The sequence below is a fragment of the Lactuca virosa genome, chromosome 4 (assembly GCF_052849685.1).
Source record: "Lactuca virosa cultivar CGN04683 chromosome 4, Lactuca_virosa_CGN04683_v6, whole genome shotgun sequence".
Taxonomy (NCBI): Eukaryota; Viridiplantae; Streptophyta; class Magnoliopsida; order Asterales; family Asteraceae; genus Lactuca; species Lactuca virosa.
Genome location: NC_136429.1, coordinates 120,229,216 through 120,247,458, shown reverse-complemented (window position 1 = coordinate 120,247,458; position 18,243 = coordinate 120,229,216). Strand labels below are relative to the sequence as shown.

The 18,243-nt window shown below is 33.3% G+C and overlaps 2 protein-coding genes across 2 annotated transcripts; both read left to right on the top strand.

Moving 5' to 3' along the window:
* Positions 1-1,528: 1,528 nt before the first annotated feature.
* Positions 1,529-2,725, top strand: LOC145104961 (uncharacterized). The gene is made up of 2 exons (XM_079042116.1): positions 1,529-2,041; positions 2,606-2,725. The coding sequence occupies exons 1-2, from the start codon at positions 1,529-1,531 to the stop codon at positions 2,723-2,725; spliced, it is 633 nt and encodes a 210-aa protein (XP_078898242.1).
* A 5,233-nt stretch (positions 2,726-7,958) lies between these two features.
* On the top strand, positions 7,959-14,718 carry LOC145168445 (beta-glucosidase 24-like). Its single transcript, XM_079087252.1, has 12 exons — positions 7,959-8,099; positions 8,574-8,643; positions 8,744-8,802; positions 8,905-8,980; positions 9,051-9,216; positions 9,363-9,606; positions 9,797-9,915; positions 13,481-13,695; positions 13,888-13,919; positions 13,999-14,101; positions 14,196-14,304; positions 14,395-14,718. The coding sequence occupies exons 1-12, from the start codon at positions 7,983-7,985 to the stop codon at positions 14,666-14,668; spliced, it is 1,584 nt and encodes a 527-aa protein (XP_078943378.1). The 5' UTR covers positions 7,959-7,982; the 3' UTR covers positions 14,669-14,718.
* Positions 14,719-18,243: the final 3,525 nt, after the last annotated feature.

Sequence of the window (18,243 nt, the reverse complement as noted above, 5' to 3'; positions counted from 1 at the left end):
CCCCAACAACAACCTCCCTACAACCAATACCCTAACTACCAACCTTATCCACCACAAATGTATAATCACCAACCATACCCACCTTACCAACAACAACCTCCCAATTACATGCAACAATATCCCAATAACCCCAATCCATCCAACCCCCCTCAAGAGTTGACACTTCGACAAATGATGGAGACGAATGTTACTCACATACCTCTTGGTATTGTTTATCCCGCAAACCGTCGAGGGATTGAATTGAAGTCAAGTTTCATACATCAACTCACCAAGTTCCATGGTTTGGATAGAGAAGATCCTCAAAGGCATTTGAAGTCCTTTCATATGATATGTGTTAGCATGTTGCCCGAACACGTGACATTTGATGATTTCAAGCTAACCGCCTTCCCGCTCACCTTGGAAGATAAAGCTAGAGAGTGGTTATTCAACTTACCACCGATATCTATTCACACATGGGAAGAGTTACTCAAATCCTTCAATAGCAAGTTTTATCCCACCTCCCAGATATCAAGTCAAAGAAGTGACATTTTGTGGATTCGTCAAGGGGAGAATGAAACTTTTCATGATTTTTGGGAGCGATTCAACAACTTGTGTACAAGTTGCCCTCAACACAACATACCCGAACAATTACTTCTTCAACAATTTTATGAGGGTATGAATGAAAAAGATCGGAGGATGATTGATGCTTCAAGTGGTGGTGACATCTTCAACAAGACACCTCAAGAGATACGCTCACTTTTTGGAACCATTTCTCAAAATCAAAGGAACTTTGGGACTCGAAATGAAATGAAGAGAAATTCCCCACAAGTGGTTGGTGAAGTTAGCAACACCCAACACTTAGAATCAAAGCTCTTGGATTTGACTAATGCGCTAAGTCAAATGGTGGTGGGAAGTGGTCAACAGTTAATGGTGTGTGGAATTTGTACAATGAGGGGACATTATACGGATAAGTGTCCCTCACTTGCAAGTGAACCGGAAGATGTTAATGCAATAGGAGGATATCAAGGTCAACCAAGACCCATAGGCTTTCAAAACAACTACAGCCCAAATTGGAGGAATAACCCAACCAACCCATACCCACCAAAGCAAAACCCACCACATGTTATGATGAGACCCGAATTTTCTCAATACCCATCACAAAAACCTCCATATCCCCAAACATCTCATCCCCCTCCAAATTACCAACAACCTCCACAACAAGGCCAATCAAGTGGTAACCACCAAATGAGCCTTCAAGAACTTGTCACTTCTCTTGCTCAAAGCCAAACCCAATTTCAAACAAGAGACCAAGAACACTTTCTCTAACATTCAAGCACAAATTGGAGATTTGGCCACCGCTCTCAACAAGATAGAACAAAGGGGTAAACTTCCTTCTCAAACCGAGAAGAACCCCAATGTGAGTGCAATAACCTTAAGAAGTGGGAAAACATTTGGAGAAAGCCACCCTAAAAGAGTTTCAAGAGAAGACGAAGATGAAGTCATTATTATTGAACCTTCAAAAGTTGTACCTACTCCAAAGGACCCGATTATGCCAAACATCGACCAATCCGACTCTTCCAACAAACCCATCAAGCCATTGGTCATACCACCACCTTTTCCCTCCCGGTTGGCTCCCTCAAAGAAACAAGAGGAAGAGAAAGAGTTTCTTGAGACTTTCCGCAAGGTCCAAATCAACATTCCACTATTGGATGCCATAAAGCAAATTTCGCGCTATGCCAAGTTTCTTAAAGATTTGTTCACCAATAAGAGGAAATTCAAGGCGAATGAAAAGATCCAAGTCAATGCAAATGTGTCCGCGGTCATCCAAAAGAAGTTACCACCCAAATGCAATGACCCGGTAATGTTTGTTATTCCTTGCACTATTGGTGATTTGCACGTTGAAAGTGCTATGCTAGATCTTGGAGCCTCGATCAATGTGATGCCATATTTGGTTTTTCAATCTCTCAATGTTGGACCTTTGGAAGAAACTGGAGTAATCATTCAATTAGCAGACAAGTCAAGTGTATTTCCAAGAGGAGTGTTGGAGGATGTGTTAGTACAAGTTAATAAACTTGTTTTTCCCATAGATTTTTATGTCATTGATCTTGAAGAGAAGACTCCTTCCAAATCATCTATGTTCCTCCTTGGAAGACCTTCCATGAATACCGCTCACACGATCATTGATGTCCATAAAGGGAAAATTACTATGGAGTTTGATGGAGAGATCATTCACTTCAACATCTTTGAAGCAATGAGGTACCCTAGCAACATTTCTCCATTGTACTGGGTTGATGTGATTGAGCCAATAAACAAGATAAGCCCTAAAGTATGCACACACAAGATTCTTATGGAAGATTATTGCAAGCCTAAGAGAGAGGCTCAAAGAAGATTGAATCCTCCATTGATGGAAGTGGTCAAGAAGAAGATAATTAAAAGGTTCAAAAGATGCAAAGAGAAGAAAAAGGCATTTCATGACAAGCACATAACCCAAAAACACTTTATTCCGGGTCAAGAAGTTCTTCTTTATCATTCACGCTTAAAGATATTCCCGGGAAAATTGTGATCTCGATGGCACGGACCTTTTATTGTTATAAAAGTGTTTAATCATGGTGTGGTTGAAATTAAGAGTTTGGAAACAAATCAAATATTCAAAGTGAATGGGCATCGTTTCAAACCATTTTATGAAATATTTGACACGGGAGAATTCAACAATGTAACATTGGAAACTCCGATTTACGAAGGTTGATGAAAGCGGGGCTATGTCTTGGCAAAGACTTTAAATAAATGCATTGTAAATAAATAAGTTCCGCTTGAAGTTTTGATGTTTCTAGGCTTGAAGTTGGTCAAAAATAAGCATCTTCAGGTTTAGCAATGATCTTGGTAAAGTATGGAAGAAAACTGGAGCTTGTAGAGCGAAAAATTGCAAAAAAGTGTCAAAAATCTACAACTTGCGCGAGTGCCCGCTCAAACGTTGTGCGACCCAACCCTACCCGCGCAAAGTTTGCGAGGGTACCCGCACAAATATGCCATTTCATAAGAAAATTTCGATCCATTTCATATGCTTCCTTTGCGCGACCAGGCTTTCATCCATGTGTATTTAGGAGGCCAAGAACTCCACTTACACATCATTGTACGACCCATGTGTTGCTTCCGTACCGTCCTCGCGGGCCTCCTCCACCTTGATCCCGATACGATCCTTCCTCACCCTCATCCTAAGCATTGAGGACAATGCTTCATTTTAAGCTTGGGGTGAGGTATTCTTATATTTTATTTTTATTGCATTTAGGTTGCATATAGTTGCATTTAGAGTAAGTCATTTAGGTCATTCAAAAACAAATTGCATAAAAACAAATTGCATATTTTGTTTCTTTCTTTTCTAATTTTCATACTTTTTAGATGCATTCTAGTTTAAGTTCATGCATTTTTGTTCTCTCTTGTCTTCTCATCCCTACAGGTACCATAGCGCCGAGTCATAAGTATTGAATCATAGATTGGTCCCGGGTCTCGATATGGAATTCCTTGTATTTGATAAATGGGACACGTTTTGAGCCTCACAGACCATTTTAAGACCGCTTGTGTGGGAGTCAGATGCAGGTAGCTTGATTGGGTCTAGGTGCGGAGGGATGTGGTTGGTCAAACCGATGTGTGCGAGCAAAGATTAGCCCCGTATGGTATTTTGAAGACATTGAAGATATTGAAGACTCGCATCTTGGTTTTCGGGGGAGTACCCCTTAGTACTCCCGAGTCTCGTCCGAGCCTTACTTAGTTAGATTCTCACCACCTTTTTAAGATAGGTTATCATTTTTTCTAGGGGTCTAGAGTAGATAGTTAGATAGATTTTGTTTATCACACCTTGCATTAAGGTTCTTGATGAACTTTGAAGCGGATCCCCCAATTCACATTTTTTGGGACCAAGTGTTTTCGGTAACACCCATTTTTGAATCATTCGCCACCCTTTTAGTAGATCTTGACACACTGTCATTGATCATTAGGTGTTCATTTTAGCCTCTACCTATTGCTCCATTTTCACTATTGGAGTCCTATGTTACATGGTAAAATTCCTTAGACATTCCAAGAAGAAAGATAAGAAGAAAACACAAAAAAATGAAGAAATTGGAAAAGTGAAGACAATAAGAGAGACAAAAGAAGATTAAAGAAAAGCAACAAAAATAAAAAAGAAAAATGAAGAAAAAGAGCAACACAAAAAGAAGAACAAGAATCCACGTTCAAGACCTATGGTTTATTTCGAAAAAAAATGAAAAAAAAACAAACAAACAAACAACAACAACAACAACAACAACGAACAGAAATAAGAAGACAAAAGATCAAGCAACAAAGAAAATTGAAGACCGAAGTTCAAGATTGAAGATTTAAGCTGTTAGGTTTAGGTTAAGTAGATTTTTATTATTTTATTTATTATTTTTTATTTTGGTGAGAAAAGGTTATGACGATGAGACGGTAGACTGTAAAGGACAGTACAAGGGAGAAGCCTCTGAAGCCGGATGTTTGCCTGGAGGCCGTGCTGAAAAGCCCTATTTCGTTATTATACACTTTAGCCTGACAAATGTAGGAATCATAGTGTGTGAAGAGGCGCCTTTCCTTCGTGCACTATGGTCTGCATTGGTGATTTAAAGTGCCCCCACTGGGCGCATCCTCTGTTTCCTTTGCCTTGCACACCGCGACCGCATCCAGCCGGAATCTATTCGCCCATCAAGTGGTTAAGAATGTGGTTTATGGCTCTAAAGCGGGGAACATTTTGAAGATGCGTAGGGTCCATGAAGGACTAATTCTGACCATGTTGACTAATGTTGACCAAGTTCTATGGTACCTTTCTTTTTCCTTTTTAGTTTAGCTCATCCCGAGCTCATTTTAGTCTTGTTCTAACTTGAGGACAAGTTAGGTTTGAGCTTGGGGTGATTTGATAGCTTATTTTATTTAATTATTTTTATTAGTTTATTTTAGACTTTTAGCTCTTTTTATTAGTAATGCATTGTATATTCATTATTTTCTTTATTATGGATCGTACCAGGTGCTTTTTATTTTGCATGAGGAATTTTGCAGGATTTTGGAGCTCATTGAGGTTGCGGGTTGATTGGAGACGGGCTTAGTGGGCTCTCGAGGCATTGTTGGGCTTGGCGGATCCATAAAAGGAGATTTGGGCCTTAAGAGTTAAAGACTTGGATATTTTGGGCTTGTAAAGATGGGTCATAAACTTTTATTTTAGGCTTGGAGTATCCATTTTTGTAGCTAAATGATGATTGGTTGGTTTAAATCACATGGATATGGAGGGGACCAAAGGAATCTTTGGTAGTGGAATGGTGGAGTGGAGGAATGAGGAGCCAATAGCAATACAGCAACACTTGCGCGGGTAGAATTTTCGTCGCGCGGGTACCCGCACAACTGCCCAGTTTAGGCTTTTTGGTCATTTGACACACCATAACCTTGGGGGATCAGATCTAGCAGCCATAACTTCGATTTTACACCATTGGAGACCATGGGAAGCCGATTTTGAAGCTCAAGACTCATTTCTTTTCATCTTTCCAAGTTATTGGTAGTTTCTTTATGCAATTAGACTTTTGTGATTGTTATTCTAGTGCCATGAGTGGCTAAACTCTCTATTTTGGTAGACCTTGGCTAAAACCTCTGAATGTTTGTGGGTTTTTGAAGGATTTATGGTTATTTATCATTTATCTTATGTCTATGATTCTAGTTCATATTTCCTATGCTTGTTTAGTGCTTTGATGATGAGCTTGGTACTTAAATAAGCAATTGTTGGTTTATTTATTTGGTTTAGCATTGAATCATTGAAGTTACTTAGAACAAGGGCTTTATGATGGTATAAATCATCTCTAGCTTATGAATCATAACTCCTTGATGGATGTGTAAGCATTAACATCCTCTACGAATTGAGGATTTCTTCATTCTTAAGGCTAATCAACTTCTTGGGTTCAATTGCTTCAATTGGATCTTTGATTTTGATTAAGAAGGTGTGTTGTAGGCTTCCCCAACCTCCATACTACCTATGAGAAATCTTGGCATATCATGCTTCATGATTGCTATAACCAATTTGGGGTGAATGATAAGCTTCATGTTAAATCCTAATGATAAACACACAAATGTTCATTGTGTTGAATTGCCTTGGTTTACCAATTCTCTCCAATATTTGAGCATCTCACTTTCTTGCTTAATTGCAAGTTTTTAGTTATTCAAGTCTTTTAGTTTTCAAGCAATCATAACACCCCCCTTTTTAGTTTAATTGTAGTTAGTTAGTTTATTTTCACAAGTTCTATTGGATTGCATTGGTGATTGAATACAACCATTTCCCCGAGGATCGATACCCCTTTTTACCATTATATTACGTTTTATTTGCAAACAAATGGTGTAATTTTCTTGGTGGACTTGACATCCCACCAGTCAAACAAAGCGGGTATAGTATAGCAACAATCCGAGAAAGCTTTATTGGAATGTATGCAATCATCAGCATCCATGTCAAAATGAAGACCATCTTGTAAATAACGAAGACCCATGTTACTAGAATAAACAGATGCAATAAGATCCATCGAAGATAGAGGGTTGTGGAGTGTGGAATCGCAGGTGAATTTGGGGTCCAAATCCATCATCCTTGAAGCTATTAGATTCCTCCGCTAGTGTGTACCATGTGGGCGAGACCAAACACCCATCAGAAACCACCCTTAAACCACTGTTGTCGTTCATCACCGCCACCTGTTTGTTGCCGAGAACACCGGCCACAAAAGCCCCTGCCTTTGCCAAAAACCATCCACGCACCACCATCTCTTACATATTTCCGATCCACCTTGAACAACACGACGCCACCAACGTGAATAAGAAAAATAAAAGAAGGAAGAAGAAAAGACATAGATTTATCTGCGTTTTGTGTTTTCTGCAAAGGAGGGAAACACAAACAAATAGGGACATATGTTTTATTGATGTGATCCCTTACCTTTTATTGAAGCGCTTTATTAGATGTAAAATTCGAAAGGTAAATGAAAAATTAGAACGAAATTTTTAATGGGAGAAATAAATAAATGATGCGGTTTCCTAATGTTTTATTGATGCGGTTTTTATTTTTATAAATGTATTTAATAGTGCAGTTTTAAACTAACGCACTATATAATGCGTTTTAAATGTCTTTTAATGCGAATATAGGAAAACCGCACCAAAATATGCTTTAAATGGTGCGGTTCTTTGGTTTATTAATGCAAATGAGTTTTAATGGTGCGGTTTTAGACTACCACCGCATCAAAAGAAAAAACTCTATTGCACTATAAAATACGTTTTGTATTAGTGTATAATCATATATGATTAGACATCTCTGTCATATAATCATTTATTGTTAGGCATACCTTGCTGCTGTCGGTACGCTAGAGCGTTAGATAGACAAATGAAAAATGTGTGGTTATGGTTAAATCTCAAGATCTTTATTTTTTTAATTTCAAGTGAACCGTCTCATATATATATATATATATATATATATATATATATATATATATATATATATATATATATATATATATATATATATATATATATATATATATACACTCGATTATCATTATTATAATGTCAAAAATAGTTACATATTTAAAAAAGTGACACACAAACTTGATTTGCAAAGATATAAAGGTGGGTTCCGTTATACAAGAAACATCATGTTCTGTAAACGCCATGTTACAATAAATTAATTTCAAATTGTTGATTAAGTGATATGAGCGTAATGATATAAGATTTATATCAAACGTTAAAAAATGTATAAATGAAAGACATGATAATAGATAAAATAATATAGAAAAAAGGAAAAACTGAAAAATAAAATAACAAACTTATGATGCGAGTATGTGATTGTCATGGCAAACCCACACGTTTTCGTTCAATTGACTATTGGAAATTTGAGAGGATGCTTCATTTGTCTATAAATAGAATTGCAAGCTATCCTATTGTCTTCACACAACACAAGAAAAACTGAAAATCTCTTCAAAATATATATGAACAATATGAATATGGAAGTTCAAAGCTCCCCTTCCACAAATAAAATGAGCAGGGCTGATTTCACTGAATTGGAATCTGATTTCACTTGGGGTGCTGCCACTTCTGCTTATCAGGTATATTGTCACATTGTATTGTTATATTTTCTATAAAAATTATGCCAGATTTTTTTTGTTCGAGATTCAAGAGGAAGAAGAATGTTAGTTGAAACAAATTTCTTTATTTCTTATACCGTTTTCTTTTATAAAAGCATCGAGTATGTTTACCAACTCGTTTTTAAATGTTTTTACCTTTTAATAAAAAATCTCGAATAAAAGAAATATTTAGGTTTTAACTATATGTTTAAAAACGACTAAAATATGAAAAGGTTTTATAAAATATTTTAGAAATTGAAAATATCATTTATTTATTTAAAGGTTAAAAGTTAATGGAATAATGAATCATAATTTTTTAATTCATAAACCGTTGACAATGTTATTAGAAAAATTAAAACGTTAAATATTAAAATATTAATCAGGAAAGGGTTTTTTACTGATAGACGTATGAAATATTAAACCAAGATTATGATATCACGTTCTTATTCCTCATAGATTGAAGGTGCTGCTTCTGAATATGGAAGAAGTCCAAGCATCTGGGATACATTCTGCATCGAAAAACCTGGTTTGTCTCATCTTATTTTTTATTGAATACTAGACCACACTCGTTTTCTTCAGGAACTTTAATTTACCTTGGTGAAAATTTGTTTCGAATTATATTGCAGCTGCCATCGCTAACGGGGATAGTGGAATTAATGGTGTTAACTCTTATTTCAAAATCAAGGTTATCTTCCTTAGTTAACTTTGGTGTACTCTTAAATTAATTAGAGTTTCATTAATCTATTAAACCTTTTTATTCTTAAATATATTTTGTATTTATAAACAGGAAGATGTACAAATGCTGAAGAAAATGGGTCTAAATGCATATAGATTCTCAATTTCATGGAGTAGAATATTACCAGGCATGTTACTTGAAAAATGAAAAAAAAATTACTTACATGCATTTTACTTAAATTAGAATTCATATTTTAGGTGGAAGACTAAACAATGGCATCAACAAAGAAGGGGTTGACTACTACAATAACCTAATCAATGAGCTTATACACAATGGAATTACACCATATATCACTATATGGCATTGGGACACTCCCAATTGCCTGGAACAAGAATACTTGGGTTTCTTAGATGAAAAAATTATGTAAGTAAAACAAAATGACCCCATGCATAATGCAATTAAAACTATTTGATTTTTTTTTTATGATAAGAAAAACATATATTGTGGTTTTTTAAATAACAATATGAAAATAACTAGGTTACGTATTGTTGTGTATACTTGATTATTAGACGTGATTTTAAGGGATATGCTGAATTTTGCTTCTGGGAGTTTGGTGATCGGGTTGTGAATTGGATCACAATGAACGAACCTGCAAATTATGCTATATCCGGATATGAGTTTGGTATATTCGCACCTGGCCGAGGGGCTCAAGGGAGTAACATCGGGAATGCTGCCACTGAGCCGTATACTGTAGCGCACAACTTACTCCTTTGTCATGCTACTGTGGTGGAGCTATATCGTCAAAAATTTCAAGTAATATATCCTATATATTGTCTCATCAATCAATTACTATTCATCTTCTTTATTATATTAATTTATTTGTGTTAATTAGTTTACTATGTGTATGTGTTGTTCATGTTTTTCATGCAAGAATTAACAAAATTCACGGATCATAAAATATATATAAATATATGAACAAGTTGATGTATAACCAAATCTACAGGAAAGCCAAGGAGGTAAGATTGGGATTACGCTCGATGCAGCGTATTTAGAACCACTTGATTTACAAAAAGTCGAAGATAGGGAGGCAGCCCTTAGAGGGATGGACTTCCATTTTGGATGGTGAGTCTCTCTACTTCATGTACTTCATATTGATACATACAATAATATATTTATACATAGCATACATACGTACATATATACACATACAAAGACGGACCAGTATTAATGTTTTTGTGGGATCAAAATATTTTTTAAAAGTCATAATATATTATTTTGAAAAAAAACATATTTTTTAATTAAATTTTTTTGTTGCTGTGTGGAAGGTTTGGAGGCAGTGTTCTATACGTCCACCCCTCATACGTACATACACACATCCATCAAATGAGAACCTCAAAAAATTTGAAAACCTTGATAGCTATTCTCACACATCCATCAAAATAAATGAGGTTCTAATTATTGACAGTGACATTGTTGTAGTGTTTAAGCTTAGATACACCCATCTTAACGACCTTAATTTATGCTAATAGATGCCCAACCACCCTTAACGACTTATATTGTTTATTTTATTTATATTTTTAACACTTATTTTATATCAAACAAAATATATTAAAATTATTAATTTCTTATTTCTATAATTAAATATTAATATTGACATATTTTATAATTTTTTATGTTACAACTCGACTTCCATGCTTAGTTATAAGAACACAACTCTTTTATTCATACTTGAATGATTACTCGATAATTGTTGATATTCAACATTTACATAATCACATGATAATGCCCATGGTAGAGAATGAGAAATCGTCATATACACAATAAGTTCAATGTATATTATGGTTATTTTCATGTGAATGTTAAATATCAACGGACAACGGTTGTCATTTTTCTATTCTAATATTAATTAATGATTATCAATCTTACAGTATCTAACGATTTCTTGTTGTATAATATGACAATTCTCATGTTAGTGATGAATACCAATGATTGTCATGTTTAGATTATCATACAAATGGTCACCTTTTAGAGTAAACTTAAAATATATAACTATTCTCGTTGAACATTATGATCATTCTCGATCATGAGATGAAAACCTAGAGGTCTAGAATTCGAGCTTTGGTTCATTCAAAATACCGTTACTGTTCCGCAATTAAACTCCTATTGGTCCTTAGGATGGGTTGACGTGGGACGCTAAGACGGTGTAGTTTACAATTTCTTATGATCATTCTCATAATTATAATGAATATTAACGATTTTCATAATTTCATTCCATTACGAATGATCATCATCTGCATCGAACTTCCAATATCAAACGATTTCTTGTTTATACCATGAGTATAATCATGTAAATTGCGAGTATACTATCAATGATGACGTGTTGATCGTTCACCGGTGAATGAATCCAAAATTGTGATCAATCAATTAGGACTAGAAATTAAGTTATAGAATAATACATTTTTCTTAAAGTTAAATCGATATTGACATTTAATTATAGAAAAATAAAGATTATGAATTTTGATATAATTATTTATTTTTCTGATAAAAATGAACATTTAAAAAACAAGCAATCTTTAAAAATATTTATTAAGGAACATTTTAAAAAAAAAAAAAACGAAGTTAGTATAAGTCCGAAATTAAACCCTACACCTCATTGTTAGAAACACTTTTAGCCCTTTGGACTAGTCCCAACTTTGAAACATTCAATTAAGGCAACTATTAACTAAAAAAGGATACCTATTAGTTTACTTTTACCGATTCAAACGTCAATAAAATCGATTAACAACCCTTTCAATTATAACCCTTAGATTAGAAACTACTAATGAATGAAATTTGTCTATTTAATAACAACTGAATTGTTTTATTAATAAAAAGTTAAAAACGCCGATATTACATAATATAAGACAACAAGAAATGGAGAAACATCGTACACAAAGGCAACGCCAAAGAAGGGTTTTTGAGCCAATTAGTCTAAGCCATAGCAAACCTTCTACATCTTGAGACCCGTTACATTATATATTATAACTTTTTATAAAATGTAAAACATTTGTCATTTCTATAGTGCTTTTTTCTTCTAAATGAATAGCACTTTTGGTCTATATAGTTTTCAAATAAATAAAATAACATCAATGGTCCCTTTATGAGAAAAAATTGGAAAAATGGTCCACATATTTCAAATAGATAAAATGACAAAAATGGTTCCTCCATGAAATTTTTTTTATATAAATGGTCCATGAGTAAAAATATTATAGAAACGGTTAGGGGTGTAAACGAGCCGAGCCGAGCCCGAGCCTAACCAAGCTCGAGCTCGGCTCGTTTAATTTTGAAGAAGCTCGAGCTCGATTCGAGCCTTAAAATGAAGCTCGAGTTCGGCTCGTGAACAATTTAGTGAGCTCGCGAGCCTAAACGAGCTTAAACGAGCATATATATATATATATATATATATATATATATATATATATATATATATATATATATATATATATATATATATGCGTTCGTTTAGGCTCATTTAGGCTCGCGAGCCTACTAACTGAAGCTCGGCTCGAGCTCGTTTAATAAACGAGCCTCATATTTAGGCTTGAGCTCGGCTCGGGCTCGTTTAATTCGATTTCGAGTCGAGCTTTTAACGAGTCGATCCCGAGTTGCTCGGCTCACTTACACCCCTAGAAACGGTCTACATAAAATTATAGAAATGGTCCCTCCATAGGAAATAGACAAAATTACATAAATGATACATGTGTAACAAAGTTGTAAAATAGTCCATATGTAAGACAAAACTACATAAATGGTCCAAATATGTAAGAAAAAAAATAAATAAAATAGTCCAAGTGTAACAAAATTATAAAAATAGCCGTTCTCGTCACAATGCACATTTTTAAAACTTTCGTTCATAGACTACTGAATCCAAAAAATTTTGTAGCTTTGGGTTGAAATAAATTTTCTTAATAATCTTATTTTTAATGTGTTTCTTACGTTTATTATGTGTAGAATACATCAATAGGAATCAATAGGAATTTAGTAAATTAAATAATTATTTAATTAAATAAAAATAGATATATTAAATGATTTCTATAATTATATGTATATATTAAATGATATCCATAATTATAGTTCTCCTTTTATGGAAGCTAATTAAATTGGTCATTAATGTCAGCAATAACATTTTTTCAGAATGATTTCATATTTAAGTTTTTATATATGGATTCGTGTTTTGTTTCAGGACACTCACTTAAAATATAATAAAGTTGCATTAAATATGAAAAACGAGAGTGTATTCTACTAGAATACACTCTCAATCTGATAAAATACAATCTCATTCGTCTTGATACGAATTCATTCGGAAAGAATATTATTGCTGACATTAATGACGAATTTAATTAGTTTCAATAAACAAAAATTTATAGTTATAGATATCGTTTAATATACATAAAATTATGGAAATCATTTAATATCTATCTTTATTTGATTAAATAATAATTTAATTTTTACTAAATTCTTATTGGTGCATTTTAGCACACAATAGATGTCAGAAACATTTGAACATACATCTCTGTGTGTGTGTGTATATATATATATATATATATATATATATATATATATATATATATATATATATATATATATATATATATATATATATATATATATATATATATCATGTAGCATAATGTAAACTTTTGCATAGGTTCATGGAGCCCTGCTTTAGTGGCAAATACCCTGACACAATGATAAAAAATGTTGGTGATCGATTGCCTAAATTCTCAAAAGAGCAGACGAAATTACTGAAGGGGTCTTACGATTTTCTTGGCTTAAATTACTATATTTCACAATACGCCACCACTGCAGAACCAACTAATGTGGTTTCCTACTCGAATGACACTATGGTCCGCCAACAACCTTGTAAGATCGATCAAACCTACATGAATTAAACCTTATTGCAATTTAGCCTACTTTTGTAGTTTAGTAAGGTGTGTCTAAGGTATATGGTGTGACATCAAAAAAAGAAAGGAATATGAGTTTTATGCTCAACAAATGTTCACGTCGATTCAACGAATTACTAAATGTCTAAACCAACCTTTACTTTTTTTTCAGTCGATCTTAAAGGGAAACCTATCGGCCCACAGGTACGATTTTACTAGTAGAGATGTAGTTCTATCATATCTTGTCCCTTTAATATAATTTATTTCTCGTTGATCAATGTAGGGAGGTGTTTCTTGGTTTTATTCGTATCCACCTGGATTCTACAAATTGTTGGTGCACATAAAACATACCTATGGAAATCCGTTGATTAACATAACTGAAAATGGTAATAGTTATGATATTTTCCTACAAATATTTACTCAATTAGTTCATCGTAGTTTATTCAAAACATTACGAATTTAACTTCACCATGTTTGTAGGGTGGCCTGATGCAACTAATTACAATCTCAAAATGGAAGAAGCTCTTGTTGATAATGAACGGATTGATTATCATGATGCACATCTAAAAAACATGCTACAAGCAATGAAGTAATGTTATGCAATATAATATACTATGGATCAAATGATCATTTTCTTTACTACCCCTCCATTCTAATCAAACTCGTTACACTTTTGTAGGGATGGCGTAAGAGTAGTGGGGTACTTTGCATGGTCATTGATGGATAATTTTGAGTGGGCAAATGGATATTCGGTTCGTTTCGGTTTATTTTATATAGATTACAAGGACGGGAAATACACAAGGTACCCAAAGAACTCTGCAATATGGTTCATGAACTTTCTTAAAAAGCCAAAGAAACCACCCCAAACAAACAAGCTACCTGAAGGACAACGAGGAGTTAAACGTAGTGCTGATTCTGAAAGTAGTGAGTCTCGAAACAAAACAAAAAAATAATAATAAATGTTGATCTTACTTCATATATAATACTTATTACTCTTGTACAATGTCATATTTATTTTGGTTTATTATTATATATATATATATATATATATATATATATATATATATATATATATATATATATATATATTAAAGTTATGAAAGATTTTAACAGTAAAATGGTACCTTTTTTGTCAATTTTGGTCCTCCAACTTACAACATTGACCCTTCATCTTTATGCTTTTGTTCACAAACAACCCTTTCACTTTGGTTTGAATTTTTCATAACCCTCGCCTTTTATTACATATTATTAGTATTTAGTCTTTTGGCAGAAATGGTCCCTCATCATTATTATTATTATTGTTATTATATATATATTAAAGTTATGAAAGATTTTAACAGTAAAGTGGCACCTTTTTTGTCAATTTTGGTCCTCCAACTTACAACATTGATCCTTCATCTTTATGCTTTTGTTCACAAATAACCCTTTCACTTTGGTTTGAATTTTTCATAACCCTCGCCTTTTATTACATATTATTAGTATTTAGTCTTTTGGTAGAAATGGTCCCTCATCATTATTATTATTATTGTTATTATATATATATATATTAAAGTTATGAAAGATTTTAACAGTAAAGTGACACATTTTTTGTCAATTTTGGTCCTCCAACTTACAACATTGACCCTTCATCTTTATGCTTTTGTTCACAAACAACTCTTTCACTTTGGTTTGAATTTTTCATAACCATCGCCTTTTATTACATATTATTAGTATTTAGTCTTTTGGCAGAAATGGTCCCTCATCATTATTATTATTATTGTTAGACACCTTTTTTGTCAATTTTGGTCCTCCAACTTACAACATTGACCCTTCATCTTTATCCTTTTGTTCACAAACAACCCTTTCATTTTGGTTTGAATTTTTCATAACCCTCGCATTTTATTACATATTATTAGTATTTAGTCTTTTGGCAGAAATGGTCCCTCATCATTATTATTATTATTGTTAGACAAAATTACACGATTGGTCCCTGTGGTTTACCAGATTTAACATTCTTTTTTTGGTTTTAAATTAATGTTTTATTTATTAGAAAATACTCACCCAATACCATAAACCCACCCATCATCTGCCATCACCACCACCACCAGCACCGCCAAAATTACATAAATGGCCCATATGGTTTACCCATGGTGACAAATTCAGTCCCTACTACCTGAAAAGACCAAATTACCCTCACATTAATGGACAAAAAGCAACCAACGTGCTACTTTACTTTATAAAGCAATACCTTCCGACCCCGGCAACGCCGGGGAATCTTTTCTAGTTTTAAGAAAGAATATTATATGATTAAAGAATATATTGTTGATTTTTACTACATAATATTGAGAAATATACAAGATGATTCATGCATCTTGTCACTTTGTTATAACATTACAAGAAATGAGTCTTACCGACAATAAACGTTGCCACTAAAAGTTTAAAAAAAACATACAAACATACAAAAAAAGTGGTTTTTTTAATCCGTTAAATACATGTCCAACTAAAAAATATACATCGTTTTTGTCATTGTTATTTGCATTCGACGATTACCATTGGTTCTTCGGTTCCTATGTTTTCTTTTGTTATATATATATATATATATATATATATATATATATATATATATATATATATATATATATATATATAGAGAGAGAGAGAGAGAGAGACACTTAGATTCAAATGACAACAATTATGTAATTGACAGCGCGAGAACAAATATGGGCAAAATATTTCTTTTTGCCGCAAAATCCTCCCATGTACCGGGGCGACGGATGAATGTAATATTTATATGTGAAAATAAATCAACACCATCACAACGACCACTGGGCCACTTTTTTTTTTTTGGTGTAAAACCCTTCACGGTAGTGGCACAACGAAGGAATGTATTATTCATATGTGAATATAAAGATAAGTATATTATGGTGTTTACCACCTTCGTCATTGCAACCACCACTACCACACCCACCGCTATCCCTATAACCGTCATCACCTTCAACACCAACCGCCATATTCAAATATGAATAATCACTTTAGAATACACACATTCTTATTTATATATGAATGTACTTATTTATATATGAATATCCATCATCATCACCAACACCTCCACCACTGTCATATTCATATATGAATCAGATGTGAATAGACACAGAGTTATTCATATATATATATATATATATATATATATATATATATATATATATATATATATATATATATATATACGTTGGAGCACTTAAGCTGCAGATTTGAAATATGTAGCCTAGATTTGTTCTCGTGTTCTCGATTTTATAATTGTTTATATATATATATATATATATATATATATATATATATATATATATATATATATATATATATATATATATATATATATATATATATGGCGAATTTAGAACGTAAAACCATGTGGTTCACTTTATAAGTCAAATCGATAGAAAATGAGAAAAAAAATAGTAAATATTAGTTGCGGGTCCGGGTCGGGTCGTATCAAAAGATACTCGTCCCTATATGAAAAAAACGTATTGTACTTGTAACTGTCGGGGTTGTCCTCGGCTATGACGGAGGGTCGGCAGACGACTTTGGCAGTGCCAGCACTCAGCAGGCAGCCTGTCGGGAGCTGAATTGCAGATAAGGTTCTTATTTAATGGTACTAGGTATACAATTCTGCTACTATATTTCTCTTTCTTCTGATAGAAATTAGGTTTCTTATTTTAATTTGAATGAGAAATTGGGGAAGATGCAAGTTGGTATTTTTTTTTATCTTGATCAAGTTCCTGAACTACATAATCTGGTGTCTATTTTTTCAATTACTGATGTTTTGGTGTGGGTTCAAGGAAAATTTGCTCAAATGAATTAATCACCAAATGTGTTATCTGATTTCATTATTGAATCGTTGGAAGCTTTCGGAATCAGTATGATATTTGAACGAAAGTTGTTTTCTATGGTTTTCTCTGTTTTGGTATTTCGATTCAAAGATAAGATTATTATTGGTGTTTTTCGAAAGTGGATTTTATAGAGACTTGATAATGGATTTTTCGAATTCAGTTCTTTGAAGAAATAAATTTCAATTGTAGAACCGGTTCTTGATAATGCAGATTGTTATTTAAGTTGAGTTTCGATTCTTGATATTCAATTGGACAGATGAAGGTTATTGGCGTTGTTTCATTTCAATTCTAAAATGAAGTTTCGATTTAGGTTTCGATTTTGATGTAAATGGAGCTTCGTTTTACTAAATTCGAAAAAAAAGAGTAGAATGGATCGAAAATAGGTTCTTCGTGTTCGGTAATGTTTTTTATTTGATTATCAACCAAACTGGGAATGTGAGTTTGTTTTTTCAATTTGGGGAGCACCTTGAGAGAGAGAGAGAGAGAGAGAGAGCAAGAGAGAGAGAGAGAGAGAGTCATTAGGACTATTTGTTTGAAAAATAAATAAATGATATTTTCGTCGTTTCACAAACACTTAATAGAATCTATTAACAAAGTTAGTCATAAGGACATTTGCGTGCAATGTTTGCTCTAAATGGACCATCCATACAAAATAAGTT